We start from the raw sequence: 21,675 nt of genomic DNA, 5'->3' as shown, positions 1-21,675 counted from the left end.
TGGTCCCAAACACACAGATGTTGAATTCCAGAGCAGCAAAATAGGAACAGAGGGTCCAGATGCAGGTGAATAGCTAAAACAGAGTAGCTAAAACTGGATCTACCCCACTGAAAGCAAACTGCATGGACAGGTGGTATCCACACTCCTGTGTACATTCCAGTGCACACAGATTAATTTTGTGGCTGTTCAAAACCTCGGAGACACAAGTGCTGTTGTCACACAAGAGCTGTTGTCAGGCCCTAGTTAGCCAGGTTTTGAGGCTGGCGGTAACAGGCTGGCAGTCCACATGAGCCAGAACCTATAGTGAACAAATATCAGAGGGCCAGAAGTAAATGCTTGGCACAGACAGGGGTCAAGGTTCACAGAAGCAAGCAGGGATTTGGGCAGTGTCTCCACACCAGGAACAAGTTGGTCAGACTGAGCAACAAGTTAGGTGGAACTTTACTGGGCCTAGAAGACAGGGAATGATTCTGGGAGTCAGCTGACCCAGGCAGAGTGATCCTGTGACCTAGGTGGTACCATCAAAGCAAAGGGTTTAATGGTTCAAAATCTAATGGTTCAGAATCCAAGGGAAGCTTTATGGTTGACCAACTAAATGCATTTCATAAAGTGTTGGCAATGTTACAAATTAACTATTCAAAATCAACAATCCTTTTCTCTAATAGAGACATAGCAGGAAAAACCAACAACAAAGAGTTTAGTTTGCCAGACTTGCAAACAGGGATATCTCTGGGCACATAAAAGACTTGAGTTACAAGCCCATGACACACAACTGCCTAAAAATTGTGTCTGCTGATTTATGTGTTTGGATGCAGATTTAGGCCGACTTAGGTGGGAGGAACAAAATTTTGGCTCTCACTATCAGGGATTTCTCTGAACGATGGCTTTCCTAGCCCCCATCCACTGTCTGTGGATTGGGTCCTCTACAAATGAAGAAGGCAGACACTGTAGCTAGGTTCTCATGGCACTGTGATTTGCAGTGTGCCCAGGTGCCATGTAGGCAAAAAATAAAATAAAATGTGAGGGTGGGTGTTATGTACTGAAGTTCCCACAACTTAACAGTGGGGAAGAGTGGGAGATCCAAGACCACTTGCAAAAGCCGTGCAGCGTCTTGATCCCTTCCCCAGGGTGCACTCCTTGCTTGCAATGGAAACAGATCTTTTGTGTTTCAGATAGGAAGTCACTGGGTCTATCTGCCAGGAGCCATGGGCTGTTCAGTGCCCTATAACCATCTGCCTATGTACATATTTATGCTTACACAGATGTGTTAATATACGACAGTGGGGGGTGTGTGTGTAGCTCGTGATATGGAAGCCCCCATTGCCAACAGCTTTTGCCCAGTTCAACCAAACTGTCAGAAACACAAAGAACCAACCCATCTTTCACCCTAGAATTCAAAATGACAGCTTTGGATTCTTTTAGAACAGTGGGAAAGTTACTATTGCTGTTAAAGAAAGAGAAACATTTTTATATTTTGACCACAGGGTGGCACTGTAGAACTGAAAAGCAGTAAGACAAAAGCTGTACAACAAGGACCATATTGAATGGGAGCCCAACTCTTGCCTGCCCAGTTTTAGGGTACTTAAGATCACCTGGCAGCCTTTTAAGCATTACAAATGTTTAAGTGCAGTATGGTCCCTCATAGCTTTCAATATCAGATGGCCAACAGCTGAATCAGTGACACCTTCCCCAGGATACCAGGGTTTTAGTGTGGAGGATGCTAAGGGTACAATCCTATATATGTCCAGTTAGATAAAAGTCCTGCTCAGTTCAGTGACGCTCACTCCCAGAGAAGTGTGAATAACACTGTAGTCTCTCCTGCCATTACTGCTGGCATCTCATGCAGAACACCAACAGCCTGTACCAGTCTAGTACAGTAGTACCTCAGGTTAAGAACTTAATTAGTTCTGGAGGTCCGTTCTTAACCTGAAACTGTTCTTAACCTGAGGTATCACTTTAGCTAATGGGGCCTCCCGCTGCTGCTGCGCCACAGCCACGTGATTTCTGTTCTCATCCTGAAGCAAAGTTCTTAACCTGAGGTACTATTTCTGGGATAGCGGAGTCTGTAACCTGAAGCGACTGTAACCTAGAGCGTCTGTAACCCAAGGTACCACTGTATATGCATTTTCTGTTCCCCTCTTTTTATGTTGTGAACCAGCCTGTGATCTTCGGCTGAAGGGCTACACATTTAATAGTAAAAATAATATTAATAGCAGACTCACTGAGCAGCAGTCTAGCTGACCTATTGAGTTACCAATTGAGAAGTGGAGCAAGTGACTGAACAGTCACCTGAGCAGGTGACCTAGTGCTGGAATGGGTGACTGAGGAGCAGCAATCCAGTCTTGAGGTTAACAACGCACTGACTAGTGGTCCAGTTATTTGTTTTTATTATTATTCAGTTTTACAATATAAATTTGAATTTGAATAATCATAGACTTCCCTCCATTGGTTCCATTGTCAACCTTTTTCTACTGCATCATATAATTTCTCAATTTTTCTTAAAAATTCATTTTTACCTTAGTTTTCGTTACAAGTGTTCTTATAATCCTGCCGAAGTTTTTAGTCCTTTACAGTGTTCTCTTAGGTAACTTATAAATTTCCCGCATTCCTTATTAAAGCTTCTATCTTCTTGGTTTCTAATTTTCATGGTCATTTTCACCATTTCGACATAGTCCATCTTCTTTTTCAACCATTTGTCTCTGGTCGTGACTCTGAGTCAGTAGTATCTGCGCTGCTGTCATCGCATACATGAATAGTATGCTCTTTGGTAGTGGTCAAGTTATTCTTGGCCAACAGACAAAGCTAGTCACAGGGGTCACTAATGACAAATATGAATCCAGGTGTAACCTCCAGCTATTGACCTACCCCTTGAGAAGGTGCAGCCCCTTCATCGTGCCCTCTGTCTCCAGTGCTCGTGTATCTGGAGCCAAAACTGCACCACCCACAGTAAAGGCACAGGCAGACTTAGGGTATCCCTAAGGCAACACTAGGTTTGCAGAAAAGCCCTTGTAGGAATAAATCCTATCAAGGAGGGGGGAAGCCAAAACACCCCATAAGAACTCAATGACACAGAATGTTTAGGGGTGAAAGGGGGAGAGCAGGAGGGAGGGAAGGAGAGAGAGAGAGACTACAGAGATCTATACGAAGAGTAGAATGAATCGTTTATTTGGTGATTTTCCTGGTTCACTTTGAAAAACAATTTTAAAATGCTCTCAGGATGACAGAAGAGATAGCTCCCCACAGATAGCAACAGAGAAATCAAAGCATCAGTATTCAATGAAACAGTTGCACTAGATGAGGGGTTAGCAAGCTTTTTCAACAGGGGGCCGGTCCACTGTCCCTCAGACCTAGTGGGGGGGCGGACTATATTTGGGGGGGGGTGATGCAAGAGCAGCATGAGCCCAGTGGCTGCTTAGCTGTGTCTTGCGAGCAGCAGGGGCTGGCGGTGGAGGGACAATAAGTGGCGCGCAAAAGGGCTCCGGAGAGGGGCTGCTTAAAATGGCGGCTGCTCAAGCGCTGCTGCTGGCACCAACAAAGCCTAGCCCCTTTCCTCCTCTAGGCAGGGAGGGCCATCCAGACTGGAAAGACAGGGAGGTCAAGGAGGAGGAGGTAAAATCTGTTATGGTCAAATGGGCCCAAGACTTTGGCTACAACATCCCAATGACCGCCTGGGAAAATTTATGGAAGGTCAATATGAAATGCTGAAATATTTGGCAAATGTTGAAATATTTGGGAAGTGGAAGGGTCAATGTTACACATGTGGTGGACATGCAAGAAAATTAAGGAGTTTTGGAACATAATCTAAGATGAGCTTAAAAAAATGATTAAAGTATCCTTCATAAAAAAACCAGAGGCTTTTCTCTTAGGGATACTTGGCCTAGACATACCAAAAATTGCGAGAGAAATATTCTTGTATGCTACTGTAACAGCAAGAATACTAATCGCAATGAATTGGAAAGGAGAGAAAATCCCAACAAAGTTGGAGTGGCAAAGTAAATTGATGGAGTTCGCCAAACTGGCAAAAATGACAGACAAATTGAGAGGTAATACTGAACAAACATTTATTTGGAATTGGGACATGTATAAAAAAAATCTTAAAGATTATTGTACTAGTATAAATGTGGCAGGATTTGAATGACTTCTGTGTTACGATGGATATTTATAAGAAGATATATTATTGACAATTAAAAAGAAAATAGAGATTAATAGGGCACTAAATAAAATAAGAAGTAAATGCATGATGGGGTGGCAGGAAGTCGTAGGGAACAGAAGAATGTACAGTGAACAAATAATGTGATTTTCTTTTTGTATTTCTATTTTGATTATATATATATTTCTTTGTTATATCTTTTAATATTAATAAAGCATTAAAAAAGAACATATTCAGGAGACACGCTGGGTGGGGGGGGGGCAGGAATATTTTGTTGTGCAAGAGACATCCTTGCACTGATTGCTCTTCTTTCTCCTTCTAATATGTAATCCTGGAGTTTGGCAAACTTTAGTCCTTTATGTCCAATTTATTTAAGCATCTTCCACAATTCTTATAAAGTGGGACAATAGAATTATTATTTTTTTAATGGGATTAGGAGGGACTGCAAATATTCCACCTGTTTTAACCAACAGTGCTTCTTTTTCACCAGTTGAAATAGCCCATAACAATCACAGGATGGTACAGCAACACTTCTGTGGATAATCCTCCGCATGCACCTTGCGTTCCTTGCCATAGACATAGAAGGAGTAAGGTTTTCCATGCCACAAATATTGTACCCTAGTGAGAAGTATCAGCTCAATTGTTTGCCTCTGTAAAAACACAAAGAAGATACTTTAAGGGTCTAAACATCAGTGTATCGTTTACAGAAAAGTTCAAACCTGAATGGCTTTCTTTTATACATAGAAGAATTACAACAGTTAGGCACATTCTGAATACGGAGATGCTGCAGCCCTATCTGGCAGGTATGGGGAATCTGGGACGCTCCTGACGTTCTTGTCCCAAACCACTGGGCATGCCTGCTGAGCTTACTTAAGCTGGAGTGCAACAACACCTGAAAAGCCACAAGTTCCCCTTCCCTATTCTCTGACCCAGCTATCCCTTCGCCTAGGGTGCTGCCAATGTAGGAACTCGGCCAAACAATATGGAAAAAGCCTACAAAGCTTAGGATGTTTGCAAGGGCACAGGCCAATGGAGGCCAGACGGTGTATGAATTTCACCATGACCCTGCATGGGGAAGGAAGCGCTCCAGGAAATTCTCTTGGATCACAGCACTGAAGACCATCGCCTCAGTGGTGATTCGGTTAATATTCACAGCACTTGCCTGCCTCAGTATCCGCCTTGTAGATGCAAACTGAGCTTGGTGTTGTTCAACGGCATAGCTGGAGGCTTGACTGACGCCAAAATCAGGGAAACTAATCACTGGATATACCTATGGAAACACAAATTTCAAAGACATACAAATAGAAGACTGAAGTCCTGAACGAGGAGCAAGAGCAGGCTAGTCATTGTTTTATCACATTATGCAGACATGAAGCATAGCTGATCTCTAAAATACAACTGCATATCACCCAAAAAGAGCCAGCACTGTGGACAGGTAAGTAAAATGCAGAGCAAACTACTGTTGCCAATACGAGATGATGAAGCCAGGCTGTTTCTGGGCAACCCAGTATATCCCTGTCCAGCCCTCTCTCTTTTACACAAAATTATCAGGAGAGTTCCCTGGGAAGAGAGTTTAGTAAACCACTCTGTGGGAAGAGGGATTAGTAAACCACTGTAGCCCTAACAACTCTGAGCTTCCTTAACCAAAGACAGTTCCCAGGATTCCTTGGGGGAAAGCCATGACTGTTTAATGTGGTGTGATGCTGTTTTCAACATCTAATGGAAATGGGAGCCAGAGAGGGGTTGGGTTCCCACTTTGGCACTTCTAACGCTCTGGCAGTCAAGTGCCAAAACAAGCCCCAGCGTGGGCCTCCACAGAAAAATGTGTTGCTATTTGACAAATGCACTACTGAAGTGGGCCAAGCGCCACTGTCACCCAACACCAAAATTTCTACAGTTCCATGACTGGAAGGAGGAGCACAGAGATTGTTGCCCCACCCACATCCTCCCCAGCCAGGAAGAAAATGGGGGATTGTCCCTGATTTCGTGCAGAGCAATAGGTCCACAAGGTTTGCCTTGGCTATCAAGGCCAGCAATAGTTTGGGAGCTATGAGGGTGCTTTAGAAAATGTATACCCCAGCCTCATACAAACTATACACATGTTTTCTGGAAATGCAATTAAGATGCAAAATCTTCAAATCATGTCTTATCACTGGGCATGAAAAGCTTTTTTTAATCCAATAAATGTATTATTAAGCTATTTGTAAGATTGCATTTAAACCATCATTCCTGTCTAAAGTTATTTTCTGACTGCCACTTGGAGCTGGGGTCAGGAAACCCTGGTCAGAAGGGTTTCTTAGGATCTAGGATGCAGCAATGATATATAAGATAACTTGTTATGTCTGAGCTAGAACACAAATCTGTCAAAAAATGGGTATATGGCTAGTTCTAAAATAGTAGGATCGCGGTATGATTTGGCTGTAAGCTACCTAGTGGGCAGAGGCATAGAGTGGGAGGTGCCAGGGGACAATTGTGAGACAATTCGTACCTGTGTATTTTTGTATGGCTACAATTACTTTTATGATTGCGTGTGTGTTGTGGCCCAGGGTGAGGGAGAGGTAGCAGAGGTTGGAGTGGGGTGGGGGAAGATTTATGTACTGATCATCTTGGGATCAATATATGGTGAAATACGCTCCACCAATTAATTAACTGCCAACACTTAAGTTGGCTCCTTTTCAAGTCCTGCCTCTCTTTGCATTACTGCATTTCATTACCATAGGGCTGTCATCAACAAACAACGTCTCTCCAGTAACTGTTTTGAACAGTTCAATAGGAAATCCAGATCTTTCATCTGCCACATATTCATAAACGTTGTTCTTCCTATGAAGGCAAAAAGCAGGAGAGTTGCAATGACAACATGCAGGCTTTCTCTGTTTTCACAGCACAATGGCCTTCTCAAACCAAACGCTCTCAAAATGGCTCCCCCTGCTATGTAAGCTTTTTACGTGGGGTCAAAGAGCCGGCCCAATCTCCAACATATATCAAACACAGTGCAGTCCCATGGGGGAACTAAACCACATCAGGCGCTGACCATAAATTTAGGAAGTCACAAAACTGGCACAATGCTCAAAGGTAGCTGTCGGTACGGATTGAGCCAGAGCAGTGCCTCATCTAGCCCCATACACTAACCTAAATGACAAGAGGTCTCAAGCCCATATTTTCCAGATCAATTGAGTAACCATTTCTAGCATCTATACTGGTAGGCAGAGCCAATTTTCCACGCAGTTAGAAGCAGCCTCCCCTTTCTACCACAGTCTATTTTGAGAAGACTTGCCATTCAACTTGCAGCTCAATGAACGACAGCAGTTGTCCTTTTCCTTCACAATCGTTGCAGACTGTTTTTCCCATACCAGAACACTCCTGGCAACTGTAAATAAAATGTAATAAAACACAAGGTGCGATAAAATGTAATGAAACTACTCGGCATAAAGCTTGGTACTTTGTGAGCCCGGCAGAAACACACACACACAAAAAGGGAAGGATAATCTGGCAAAACCTATGGAAAAGAGGTTTCTCAGTTCTAGAGCTATCTTCTTGTTGTTTTTTTCTGTTGGGAAATGGCGCCATCTCCTGGGCCTCAGGACACATAACAAGCAGAGCTTCTTTTTCAGTTAGCAACGTTTTCCAGTATGGCCAATACGAGTCAGGGGATGGTAACCCTATTTCTGCTCTCTTGAATATACTTAGCCAACACAGGCACACAGAAACATGCAGTGCTGCATGCCACATAGTTTGGGTGAAGGGCTGGAAATCTGCTTCATTTGCTTTCTTCGGATCTTTCTATTTCATACATATCCCTAAGCCTTTCTCTCATATGTATTTTTCCACCATGGAGCTCCCACAGGCTTCCATACGCCCCCCCCCCCCAACTAGGCACAGACCAGCTTTAGCTTCAGGGAGGCTGCTGCATTATCACAGCAATTATATGTACCCAGAAAAACTCAATGGGGCGGTGAAAGGTAAGGACTGCAGGATATTTTCTGCATTCACTTGAGGGCTGTCTAACTTTTCACGCTAATTCAAATTTTGCAAAACGACTGCACACGTCTCTGAATGCAAAAAATCATAAAACAGAAGAGACTTCCATTTATATTTCTAGTTTCTCTGACAGTTACACTATAGCCCTCAAGCCAGGGTGCTGCCCTTAGGCAATGCCTTTTGCTTTATTTTACATTTGGGCACAAATTCCTTCCCAAGTGCAAAATGCATTTGAATCACTTCAGTTACAGAAAGATCCAGGACAATACTTCTTGTATTCCCCCCCCCCCAAAAAAATAATTTAGGGTCTTTAAAGTCCTTCACATGCAGTATTTCAAACATCTGCACACCTCTGAAGGAAAGCTAAGTCTTATTATTCGCATACTGCAGAGGTTTCTTTCACCCTGCAGCTTTCCCAAGGCCAATGAGTGAGGCTGAGCACCCATTCATAACATATTTAAAGGTATATAGTGCGTATACAGCAAATGCAAAATTTGAATCAAAGACTTCCTGGTCTCGGAGCAACTGTGCTATAGTAACTAGAGAAAAGTAGATATTTACACATGCATGCATTGACACAGTAGACGTGTGAACCTATCATCTATTGAACCTATAGCTTGAAGCTCCACCATAAGATTGCTCATGGTATCTCACATATAGAGGATCAGGAAGGAGTGCAATTGTCACACATAGTGCAACACTCAAACCCCACAGTGAAAATAAAAATGAGCATCTTCTTCATATATTTGCATATTGACTCACGCACTTTTCAAGTCCACTTCCCAAACATTGGTCACATGTGTCATCCACAAACCGGACTCCTCTTCCATGACATCTCCCACACTGTTGCTGTTGGGATTTAATTTTAGACAAAAGAGCCAGAAATAAGCAGGGTATGTCCAAACAAAACACTCGTTGGGCAAAAACAGATATCCATGGTCATCTTTAACAAGTAATCACTTCACTACTTTCTATATCAGTCATTGACGTGCTATCTGCCGAAGCAAAGATGTCCATCTTCTAATGCCCTCTGGAAATAGATGAAGAGGCCCAAGGCACCACCTTTGTACATATCCCCAATGAGGACATTGTTGCGAAGAGGTGTCCCTATGGTCAAATGGGCCACAGAGTCAGCTGTAACTGCAGACCTGTCAGAAATGTTGGCTAGATCCAAGCCTTCTCAATTCTACCTGCTTTTGGTGGTTCTCAAGACAAGACAGTCTTGGGTGGCTTGCGTGTGGGAAACAAGGGGGACTATTTCCCCCACCCCGGGAATCAGATTCCACTCTCCACCAAGTGTATTTTTAATGCCCTATGAACCTCAAACTGCTGCCATCTGATCTGTTTAATGGAACTCATGAAACGTGGTGCTGAAGTATGAGGAGAAGGGTCAGATCTGAAGACCACTTTGTCTTGCTCAATAATCCAAAGGTCTTCCCTCTGTGACAGAGGACTTCCCTGTCTCCTCGACCCAACCTGGCTGATTCCATCCAAATGAGAGGTGTTGACCTTCTCCTTCTGCTTTCTTAACACTGCCTAGATGCAGCTGGAGATTTCTTGCCTCTTAATAAGAGAAGCTGCCCAGTTCCATCAATCTGTGAACTACAGTGGCATGGAGCAGGCTGCTCTCAGCAATGCCTTTGATACTCTATTCGATTCCACCATACTTCATCCCTTTCTATTTTCATGAAGCATGTAAAAATGTAGGTTTTTAAAGATAAAAATATAAACTTTTTTCTGAATTAACAGATTAAAAATGGATGGAAGGGTTGTTAGTCGTGACTTTTATCAATTTCGGGTAGTGTTGCAATGTTTACTTTAATTAATATTTCTCACATCCATGATTATGTAGTCAGTCGTTTTAATTGTTCTCTGTTCTGAGCTTCCAAATATGGAAGAAAAACCAGCATAGAAAACGTATACCCCCAACATCCAGTACAATTGCTGTATCAAATATTTACTGGCTTTCTGGTTTATATCTCTTGGGTTCCAATTTTGTTCTACTATTCAACATCCCATCAGCTGTTTAAACAAAAGACATGTTGCTTCCTCCTCCACCTTTTATTTTCTCATCTGTGTTCTCACCTTTCTACAAAACAAAAACTCCACACTAAGCGCAACATCCCCCTTACTCACAACTAATTACCTTGCTGTTGCCGTTGCATTTATTGCAGTGACGTCTACCAGTCGATCCACATGTCGGGCAAGCCTTCAAAAGAAAGGAGAACGTTAAAACGGAGCCAGCAGCTTTTATTTGGACCTGGGTTGTCTGGAAATACTATGCTGCTCATAATCAGAGCAGGCAATGTTAAGAGGATCTGGTGAGCTTCCATTTGATTTACATTAAACTATGGCCACATTCATAACATACATTCAAAGTGTTATGGTGCCACATTCATAACATACATTCAAAGTGTTATGGTGCCATGGCTCCCCTCCCCCCAAGAATTCTAGGAACCGGAGTTTGTTATGGGTGCTGAACTGCAACAAGACCTTGAAGATTCCCACCCAGGTCTTCTACTGTCAGAAGGTTCAGAATTTCAATCTCAGCCACAGCCTTATGATTTCTGTGCTTGCAGACATTGGGCTAAGGCAGAACCTAGCTGTTACAGCCAACAAGATGGAGAACACCCAACATAGGCTCTTCCAGTACACAAACCTTGGGATGGGGTCACAATGTCTTCCATTCCCAGAGCTACCATTTCCAGAGTGAATTAATAAGAATTTTCTCTTCATGGAGAACTCTGGACATAGTACAGTTGTACCTTGGATCCCGAACGCTTTGGTACTTGGACATTTCGGCTCCCAAACACCGCAAACCCGGAAGTGAGTGTGTTCTGGTTTCCGAACATTTTGGAAGTTGAACGGACTTCCAAAATGGATTCTGTTTGACTTCCAAAGTACGATTGTAGTTCTGTGAAGGGAACATGCAGCTCCTAACAATGCTCAGCACCTGCAACAAACCACAGCTCCCATAATTCTTTGAGGGAATCTATGAGCGTTTAAATTAGTATGGCGATGCTTTAAATGTATCGTATGACTTTCCTTTCTTGCTTGACTTTCCTTCAGTCATCTCATTTGAATACAAAACTCTGTTACCTCCAAAATTACGCAACTCTCTAGTTACTCGGGTCACATAATGATCCACCTAAATGCCTATACATACATTTCTGCACAAACTCTTACCAGTAAACCTGTGTACAATTTGCAACAACATTCCTCTGTCGCTTCTTTCTGCTCTTATATCCCATTATAAATCTGATCGTGAACTTAGTTCCTTCAGTCTGCTGCCTGAGAAACTCCAAAGTGCTGCTTCCCTCTTACGTGACTCTAGCCCACAGTCACTGGCTGCTTCTCATAAATATCTCCCACAACAGGAACGACTCGGAGATCATAATTGTCTTGTACTTAAGGACAACAGTATAAGCGATAGAGTAAGGACAAGAGTATAAGCTACTGGCCGCTAGAGAGTTGGGGAAGAAGTCCCTGACCTCCCTCACAGACACAGCACAAAATCAGGGCCTCAAGCTACAACCCAGCACGAACACTTACCTGGCAGTAAGCCCCACTGAGTTCAATGGGAGTTACCTTGAAGAAAAAAGGCACAGGACTGTGCCAAAGAGGAGGGGAAGGATTCTGGCCAGACAAAATGCATGGGCCTATGTCAGGCATGTCCAAAGTCCATCCTGGGGGGCCCTGTGGCAGTTTATTTCCTGGGGTAAAATCCTTAAAAAAAGCTCGACAACTTTGGACTGGAGTCTGGACACCACTGGCTTATGTATACCACCATTTTCATTGATACATTAGCTCTGTACCGTTAATGCTGATGTGTGAGGCACTCTGATTCTCTGGGTTTTCTCTCGGAACATGCCAGGAGAGTCTGCTCTCATATCCCAAGGCAAAGGAGGTGTCCCACGCAGGTAGGAATCTACTGCTCCACCTGGTGTAAGAAAGCTGCACTTACACTACCATCTGGCTTGGCCTCAGAGAAGCTTATGTTTTCCAATGCACAATACAAGCAAAATAAGAGCATGCATATTAGCCTCTACAGCAAAATGATAGTTTGCTATTGGGAGCCAGCTTTCATCATCACGATTGTCACCAGCATTTCAACAATAAATTTACTGCTTAATCAGTCATCTCTAAGCAGTGTACTTCCTCCCCTCACAAGAGAGTGACGTCCTCATCCGTTCTTCCCCATGGTTTACCTTTGTATGGATTACAGTGCAAACTATGCTTCAAAATCAATAGCGTAGCTTCCCATTTTCAAACTATCATTTTCCAGGAGCCAGTGTTGCAAAGGTGCCCTGATTTTACGCCACCTCTTTTGTTTAACAAACAAACAAAAAATACTTCTTTACACCAATTAAAAATTTACCACATTTTTGTTTCCCCAACTTTTCAGTTAGTAACTGGAGTGACCTAAATTCTTTTCTCTACTTAGAAATATAGACCCATTAGTTTACCTGATCTCACTAAGAAAATCTGTGCTACATATCTAGTATCAATTATGGGCTGGAAAGCAACCAAGGACATATCTTATTAGCAAACAGGCACCCAAGTTGTAAGATCAACAACTGATCACTGCTTCATTTCATGTTGTATTGTACAGAAATATCCTTAAAATTGCTCTCAGACTTTGTATGTGACCTTCGTCAATCTCAGGACTTCTTCTGATACCATACCAAGACAATGACCTCAGAAGAAACATAATTTTCTTCTGCACTTTATACAGTACAGTCTCATCTTACCAATGTTTCATTTAATGTCAGGATGGGTGTCTTTGAGGAACTCTCCAATTCTACCAAAACTGTGAAGGGCATCCATCTTTAGCTATGCAGTTGTACCTTGGATCCTGAACGCCTTGTTGAGTCGAAAGTTTTGGCTCCTGAACACCACAAACCAGAAGTAAGTGTTCCGGTTTGTGAACGTTCTTTGGAACCCGAACATATAACGTGACTTCCGTGGCTTCCTGAGGCCAATTGGAAGCCGCGCCTTAGTTTCGGAAAGTTTTAGAAGTTGAACGGACTTCCAGAATGGATTCCATTCAACTTCCGAAGTACCACCATACCTTGTTTTCAGGGCATTCAGAAATGGAGAGATAAGGTGGTCTATACTAAAGCCCAGTTCCATCTGATGCTTTCAGGTGTTTTAGAACAAAGGTACACAAATATTTTTTAAACGTATCTATCCTTTTGGGTTGAAGGCCTTGTTAAATATTATTATACCGAGTCCTTTACATAATGCATTGAGAAAGCAATAAAAGCTGGCTCCTGTGAAATTCCTCTCAGGTTGCTACCCAAATTCCCACCACCTGCTGACACAGCCTTTTGTGGAGTAGCAGAGCCTTCACAACATCCTCAGCTGCTCAGTGGCCATGGAATTGGGGGTGGGGCCAGGAAAAGCTGGCTTAATGTCACCTGATGCCTGCTGTTAGACCAGCTCATGATCCATTGCATCCCAGGCCAGCTCAGCCCCATTCCCACCCTTGGAAACCCATTTCAAGGCCCTCTGCTGGGTATCCACTGGGATAATGTCAACGGGACTCCTGCCTGCCCAACTGGTGACTGGCAGGACGCCAGCTCAGCCGGCAGAAGTCAAAGGATATGAACCACATTGGGAACAGTTTGGATGGCTCAGTCTGGCTTAAGTGGGGCTGGATTGAAAAGTAGCAAAGCAGCACTTACCCCCATAAGGTTCTGTCTTCCATTCAGAGGATCTTGATTCAGTGAAGGTCTCCAGTTTATACTAAGAAACAACTTTCAAGAATTAAACACTTAAGAAATAGTCAGCAGATTTTTAAAACTAGCTTAGGGCAATTACACAGGGAAGCAACACCTTAAAATGTCTCTGGTTAGAGCCAACACAAAGCAACCGCCAGAAGACTACAAAATAGTACAAGTAAAATGCATCTCTTATCCATTAATTCAAAATGGTTATAGATACTAAAAAAACAGAATGTCCCCACCTACAAGTTTTCATGCTAATATAAAAGAACTGCAGATACTGAAAAAATAAATGGCAAAAGCTAATGAAAATAAATCCATAAATGTGTATCAAATTTGAACAGCGCATAGAAATGTTCGTGCAACAGTTTTTGCTAGCAAAAGCATTGCTTTGAGACGGGCAAGATATCCAGCAACGTTGGTACTAGATTAAAAAGTTTGGAAACATTCACGAAGGTAACAATCCCAAGAAGAACCAGAAATGTGAGTTATCCTTCAGAATCACCTGCCAGCTCCGATATATCTCTGGAGAAAGGACTTGATTCCACGCCTAGTGAATTTTGTAAAAGTTCTGTCTTTTCAGACAGGTTAGGCCAGGGATGAGGAACATGCAGCCCTCCAGATGTTTCTGAATTCCAATTCAGCTCCAGCCAACACAGCTGATGGTCAACGATGATGGATGGAAGCTGGAGTCCATCAATACCTCGAGGACAACAGGTCCCCCAACTCTGGTGGAAGTGGTGACCCATGCAGTGGCCAAAGGGAAAATTCAATTTGCAAAATTCTTTCTCTTTATTATTTTTCCTTTATGTGCCTTAAACAAACACAACCTTCTGCTGCACAACAGCACCACAGAATAACTTCAAGCGCTCTATTACCTCCACAGTCCAAGTGGGCACCTCATAATTTAGGCAAAAGGGGAACTGCCATCAATTTGTATTGGTAGGTAAATGCTCTGTATGAAGTATCCCTAATTTTCACATACACACTTAGCTATGCCATTGCGGACAGCACAGTAAGATCTGGGGTTAGGAATGAATGATACCAATTATTGTTTGTTTATTCTTTGAAAGGACCATCCACACTCAAGGCAGCTAACCATTAAGAATATAAACATAGTAATCAAAATAAATAAATGGCAGCAGCAGTGGCTGGTGTGCTGTAGTTGGGAAGAACCACAGAACCACCTTCCCAACACCAGCGTCACTGCGGCTTACCTGGATGGCACTGGGGCAAGGTGGTGGTGTGGTTGGGGCAGGTGTGTTGGACTGGCAATACCAGCATTGAGAGGGCATCTCTGCCTCCACCATACCAGCTGCTCCTGCATAGCTATACTATTACCAATATATACTGCTTACTCTGTAAGTATTGAATAACTGTAGGTCATTAAACACCATCTCTTTGGCTGGGTCTGTGCTGTAGCAGCACTTGCTGGAAGCGTACTGGATAAAAGCTTCTTTGGCTTCATCTTCTGAAATGGCAGGAACACTGTAGGAAAGGACCAAAAGGAGGGATAAGCAAAATTGACCGCCAACCTTCCCATGGTCCTTTTTGTCTGGGGTGGGGGGGGACCTCAGGGTCAAGAGCCAAATATGCATGCCATCTCTCTTTCTTCTGGCCCTCACAACTCTCCCCAAGCCTGGTTAGAATATGTCTTTGAAGTCTGAAAACACCTCGTGAATTTCTGAATGGAGGCTGGGGAGAGATGCGTGAGTGTCTGTGGAAACTAGCCTACTGAACAAAGGTGAAATCTGCATGCCCTGCTTGGCCCCACCCACACCACTGTCATGTGACCCTGAGAAGGAAGTCCACAACAGAATGCATAACAGTATCCACTTACTTCCACGTTCTCTGGGGCGGCTGTTGTCCACCTCCATGTCCAAGAAACAAGTTAGGCGGAGGCAGGCAATGTTTTCCTCCTGTAAAGGAATGGGGTTCGGGTAAGAACAGCAGGATAAGCAGTTGTGAATGTTCTCAAGTCTCATGAGCAACATGCTAAAAGAAAGTTCTCCTTGGCAATAGCAGAAAGGAACATTCATGCAGTGGGTGTTGAACTTGGCCAGGTAGCGAATCAGCAACCATTGCAGATCTCGGAGACGCTGACAAGGCCTTACTCCTGTTAGCAATCATGGTGCAGTAACCTGCACTAACTGCAGTTTCTGGATCAAGCACAAGGGAAGCATCTTAAAAACTAGCACTTGTATTACAGCATACACCAGTGGTCAGCAAGGTTTACCTTGCATGGGCCAGTTCACTCCAGCGGAGATCCTTCCACGGGCAAGAGCGCATGTGCACATGAGCGCGCACGGCCGCGATTTCTGGCGTCTGTGCAGACACGATTTCCAGTGTCTGCATCTGCACAGATGTGATTTTCGGAGACTGAAAGTGAGTCCCCGCACCATGCCGTGCTGGTTTAGCGTAGCGTGCAGGGACTCACCAAGCGGGTGGCTCGGTTTGGGGGCGGCTCTTGGGCCAGTTAAACGACCCCCATGGGCTGCTTGTGGGCCATGGGCCTTAGGTTGCCTACCCCTGGCATACACTTTAGGGAACTAGGGTCCACACCAACAAGTGCTTGCCTGCAGCGGTTGTGCCTTCATAGCCAGATATGGTGCCTGTGTCATACATAGGAGCAGCATAAGGTCCTGGCATCTGAGCCATGTCTGTAGGAATGGCGGCACCTACAAAAAAGTTAGGGAAAAGGAAGACGTTGAACGTTGTCATCCCTCAAACATATAATGAATCGTACGGAACACTGAAACCTAAATGTAGGATTTCGTCTTTATTACACAAGTGATAGGTCAAGGGTTTGGCACCAGTGGGTACCTTTGGGATTTGAGAAAGTGCCATGGTCACAAAATGTAGGGAGGACGTAGCAATGCTGAGCCAATGCAAACAAGAACTGAGAAGGAAGGGCAAATTTCTCATGCATCATGGATATTTATCAAGACCTTACACAGGCACCAGAGGTGGTACCAGTGAGCATGCTAGCACCTGCAGCCACTTTGGCAACCCCTGGTAAACTAGGATTTAGCGTGACATCTGAATGGAGCCAAGGTTAACAAAGATAATTAATGCCCACAATGTCTTGCTTTTCATACCGAACGTCCACTGAGCAGATGTCTGTCCAACAGTTCCGTATGTCTGATTTGGGACTCTAGCAGGAGAAAGTGAAAAAGAGTGTAATGCACAATAACAAATATAAATGAGCGGCTTAGTGTACAAAAGGAGAAATAGATGCAGTCAATTTAAAATCCTTATAGAGTGTAGTTGTGGATGTGATTTTAACACTGTCAGATGAAGGTCTGAAGTAGTAGGTGCTTAACACTTTATATATAAAGTCAAGTCAAAGTCATACGACCATTTTTTCAGCAACAAACTGATTGTTTAAAAAAAGAAATTGTGAGCTGCTGTTTTAGTTGATTTGAAAAGCCCTAAAGCCACAATATAATAATACCTTTATTGGCATAGTATTAGTATTGTAATGCCTTTATTATGACTAACTGAATCGTCATAAAGTAGAGAACAAGCTTTTGAGTTCTTGAGAACTCTTTCAACAGACTTTGGGAGTGAGTCCCAATGTTTATCCATTTCCAAATGACAAAGTACATTCTTTTATTTGCCCTGAATCTTCCAGCAATCAGCTGCATTTCACGTCTACAAGTTGCAGTGTTACGAGAAGGGTAGGAAAACTTTTCTCCATGCGGTACAACTTTATCACTTTTTCTCCAAACTAAAAAGTCCCAAACATTGCAACCTTTCTGCACGGGGGAATTTCTCCTTCCTGTGCAGAAAGTTGCATTTTGATCATTTAGGTTGCCCTTTTTTGAAACTTTTCCTCCTCCCCTCCCTTTTTGAAAAAAAACTTAATGTTATTAAGGTTTATAGAGAAAAATACAAAACAAAAAGATATTAAGTTTTGTATTTTTGGGGGGGGGGATACAAAAAGATACTAAGTTTTGTATCCCCTCCCCTCTTTTCTGAAACTTTTCCAACTTGCAATATCCTGTTTGCAGTGGGGCTTTTACGTTCTGATGTCTGACACCAGGAGGTCCGGCGTGTTCTCTATCAGAGTTAAGGGAATCTTTGCAGAAGTACGCATGCTCTGCTTGTCAGAGGTTCCCGGTTCGATCCCCGGTATCCCCAGGCAAGGCTAGGAAAGAGACTCTTGCTCTGTGTCTCAAGCTCACTTCCAGTGGCTGAGCATCTCCAGGAAGGGCTGGCAAGGAGCCCATCCTGAAACCCTGTGGAGAGCGAGATGGCGTCAGCATACTTCCCTATGTCTCCTCATCAGGGGTGGAGAACCCCCGGTCACATGCCGTATGAGGAAACTTCCCATGTCTCTAGGAAAAGAAGCTAATTTCCCGGAGCTATTTGTTTTTGCTTCTGTGGTTTTTGTTCTTTTGGGGTGGTGCTTGGCTTGGGGACGAATTCAAGCCCCGCTAGCTGTGGAGATGAAAGCGGGCCGCCTCCACTGACATGGGCGCGGCGCACACAGCCTAGGGAGCAGAGACAGGAGGGGCGCCTTCCTTCCGCGGCTGCGTTGCCTTGCGCGCTTTTGCGCGCCTCTCCCGTTCGCCCGCAGCAAAAGCGCCTCTGGAAGCAGCTTTTTTCCTGCGCAAAGAAAAATCCCCCTTTGCAGCTTTCTTGGCAGAAAGAATCAACACGTGGGCAACGGGGACTTTCTTTCCCCTTTACTTCGTTCCAGCATGAATTAAAAGGAATGGCGAGGAGGGAGAGGGTGGGGAGGACGGGCAGCTTTCAAGGGAAGCGGAGAAGAGGGGGGGGGAGCGGGTCCCGACGAGGGGGATTTTTGCAAAAGGCTCTCACCGGATTCCCTGACGGCCGTCCGCCATCGCTTCTAGCAAACCATCTCGAGCAGGCGAGCAAGCAACCTTTGCTTTCTCTTTCCGGATCCCTCTTTGGCCAGCCTTGCGTAACTTTCTGTTTCAGATAAGCTGTGGAAATGTGGGCGGCGGAGAAGCAGAAAAGGGAGGAAGCGAGAGGAAGGCGAAATGGACAGGAGTTCCCCTATTCCTAGGCCCATTCTCATGTTATTTCAGACCCTCTAAGTGTCCCTTTTTCCCTGGAACGTCCTTGATTTGCAGAAGCCGCCCTGGTTTCTGATTTCATCCCGCTTTCCCTTAGGACAGGCTTCCTCAAACTCGGCCCGCCAGATGTTTTGGGACTACAACTCCCATGATCCCTAGCTAGCAGGACCAGTGGTCGGGGTGATGGGAATTGTAGTCTCAAAACATCTGGAGGGCTGAGGTTGAGGAAGCCTGCCTTAGGATGTCCTTATTTCCATTGGAGAAATGTTGGAGGGTATATCATTTGTGTGTAGAGCCAAGGGCATAGCCGGGGAGGGGGGGGGGAGACGAGGGAGCTCCCCATCAAAGAAATAACTAAAAAACACTTAACTAAAAGCAGAAATTGTAGAAATATTTTGACAGATTTTTCCAAGCACTTGGGGTCAAAAGAAAGTACAGTGGTACCTCGGGTTACATATGCTTCAGGTTACATACGCTTCAGTTTACACACTCCACTAACCCAGAAATAGTGCTTCAGGTTAAGAACTTTGCTTCAGGATAAGAACAGAAATTGGGCTTCGGCGGCATGGTGGCAGCAGGAGGCCCCATTAGCTAAAGTGGTGCTTCAGGTTAAGAACAGTTTCAGGTTAAGAACGGACCTCCAAAACGAATTAAGTACAGTGGTGCCTCGCAAGACGAAATTAATTCGTTCCGCAAGTTTTGTCGTCTAGCGAATTTTTCGTCTTGCGAATCACGAAATCCCATAGGAATGCATTGAAAATCAATTAATGCGTTCCTATGGTCAAAAAAAAGTCCAAACAAAGCCAAATTTGGTACAACAACAGTTTATTAACTGCTCTTTAAAGTCACACATACTGTAAAGAGCAGTTCAAAAATTGAAGGGAAAATAAATTAACTTTATAAACATGACAGAAAAACATTTAAAAATCAACAAAGTGTACAGTACAGTACATACATTCTCTAAGACTCGGGGGGACCACTCGAAGAAGGCTCCTCTTCCACTCTTTGCTTCTTGGTCAAGAACCTGTCCATAGTCTGCTGCTTCATCCGCCTTTTCAGCAGCTCCCTGAAAGGCGACATGACCCTCGTATCATAAAAGTTCCCAGCGTCATGTGCCACGTGCTTCTCAGGGTGGTGTAGATCTGCAAAAGTCTGCACCTCCTTCCACTTCAGGCAAATGTCCCTCAGTTTTTCGGAGGACAGCCGTTCCTCAGCTGCTTCCTCCTCTTCCAGTGAGGCCTGCTCCTGCGCAGCCTCTGCCTGCAGTTCGACCAGCTCCACGGTGGTCAGCTCATCGTCGTGCTCCTCCACCAGCTCGCAGACGTCCTCCTCCATGACCTCCAGGCCCATGGTCCTCTCCAAGGCAACAATGTCCTGCACCACTGTTGACTCTGCTGCATCAGAGTCACTTGGTGCCACACAGTCCGGCCACAGGCTGCGCCAAGCGCAATTCAAATTTCTCTGGCTGATCCCGTTCCAGGCCGTGGTGATCATCTTCAAACAGGTGACGATGTCGAAGTGGTCCTTCCAGAATTCCTGCAGGGTGATGGTGGTGCAGTCAGTCACCTCGAAGCATCGCCTGAAAAGCTCCTTGGTGTAGAGTTTTTTGAAATTGGCGATGACCTGCTGATCCATCGGCTGGAGCAGTGGCGTGGTGTTAGGCGGCAGGAACATGATGTTGATGAAGCTGAACTCCTCCAACAAGTCCACCTCAATGCCTTTAGGATGGGCAGGAGCATTGTCCATCAGAAGCAAAGCCTTCAGCGGCAGGTCGTTGTCCAGCAGGTACTGCTTGACAGCAGGGCCAAAAGCAAGATTGACCCAGTCCACAAACAGCACACGTGTGACCCAAGCCTTGCTGTTGGATCGCCACATGACACTCAGCTGCTCCTTGTTGATCTTGTGTCTCTTGAAGGCCCGTGGGTTCTCCGAGTGGTACACCAGCAGGGGCTTGATCTTCAGGTCGCCGCTTGCGTTGGCACAGAAGAGCAGGGTCAGACGGTCCTTCATGGGCTTGTGGCCAGGCAACTTGGACTCCTCCTGAGTGATGAAAGTCCTTTTGGGCATCCTCTTCCAAAACAGCCCGGTCTCGTCGCAGTTGAAGACCTGCTGTGGAACGTAGCTCTCCGTCTTCACAACCTCCAGGAACTCCAATGCAAAGTCTTCAGCCGCAGGAACATCAGAACTGGCAGCCTCTCCATGCCTGACCACGCTGTGGATGCCAGATCTTGTCTTGAACCGTTCAAACCAACCTCTGCTTGCCTTGAAGTCTTCTGGCTCGGCTGAGGTTCCTGGCTGCTCCCGGACGAGGTCAGCGTGCAAGGCCTTGGCCTTCTCACAAATGACGGCCTCAGACACTGTGTCCCCTGCACGCTGCTTCTCTTCTATCCAGATGAGCAGCAACTTCTCGACCTCCTCCAGAACAGCTGGGCGGTTCATCACGATCCTGGTGACTCCCTTGGCTGCATCAGTCGCCAGGATCTTCTCCCTCATCTTCAGGATGGTCCCGATGGTTGATGGATTCCTCGCGTACTCCCTGGCGATGTCCGTCACACGCATTCCGCCGTCGTGCTTCCGGATGATCTCCTTCTTCATTTCCAGCGTCACCTTCTCCTTCTTCCTCTCGCCGGCCACCGCAGCAGCAGTCTTCTTGGGTCCCATGGCAGCACAGCTCTTACCTTCGTAAACTCAGAAAAAGAAAAAGAAAATCAATGATGTGCTTCAAACCCCAAAAATACAAAAGCACCCAGCCACCCACCACACAGAAATTAAA

At 44.8% G+C, this 21,675-nt stretch overlaps 1 protein-coding gene across 1 annotated transcript; it reads right to left on the bottom strand.

The window, feature by feature from the left end:
- Positions 1–4,044: 4,044 nt before the first annotated feature.
- On the bottom strand, positions 4,045–19,013 carry LOC310701737 (protein SSUH2 homolog). Its single transcript, XM_083493051.1, has 13 exons — positions 18,682–19,013; positions 16,953–17,008; positions 16,431–16,532; positions 15,695–15,773; positions 15,213–15,342; positions 13,816–13,876; positions 11,944–12,068; positions 10,275–10,337; positions 8,895–8,977; positions 7,421–7,517; positions 6,865–6,966; positions 5,313–5,420; positions 4,045–4,800 (listed from the first exon to the last, which is right to left on the bottom strand). The coding sequence occupies exons 1-13, from the start codon at positions 18,705–18,707 to the stop codon at positions 4,660–4,662; spliced, it is 1,173 nt and encodes a 390-aa protein (XP_083349177.1). The 5' UTR covers positions 18,708–19,013; the 3' UTR covers positions 4,045–4,659.
- Between the last annotated feature and the right edge of the window lie 2,662 nt (positions 19,014–21,675).

This window comes from Podarcis liolepis (assembly GCF_965112155.1).
Source record: "Podarcis liolepis genome assembly, chromosome: 2".
NCBI lineage: Eukaryota > Metazoa > Chordata > Lepidosauria > Squamata > Lacertidae > Podarcis > Podarcis liolepis.
The sequence above is the reverse complement of the archived record's forward strand: the minus strand, read 5'-3'. Positions and strand labels throughout refer to the sequence as shown.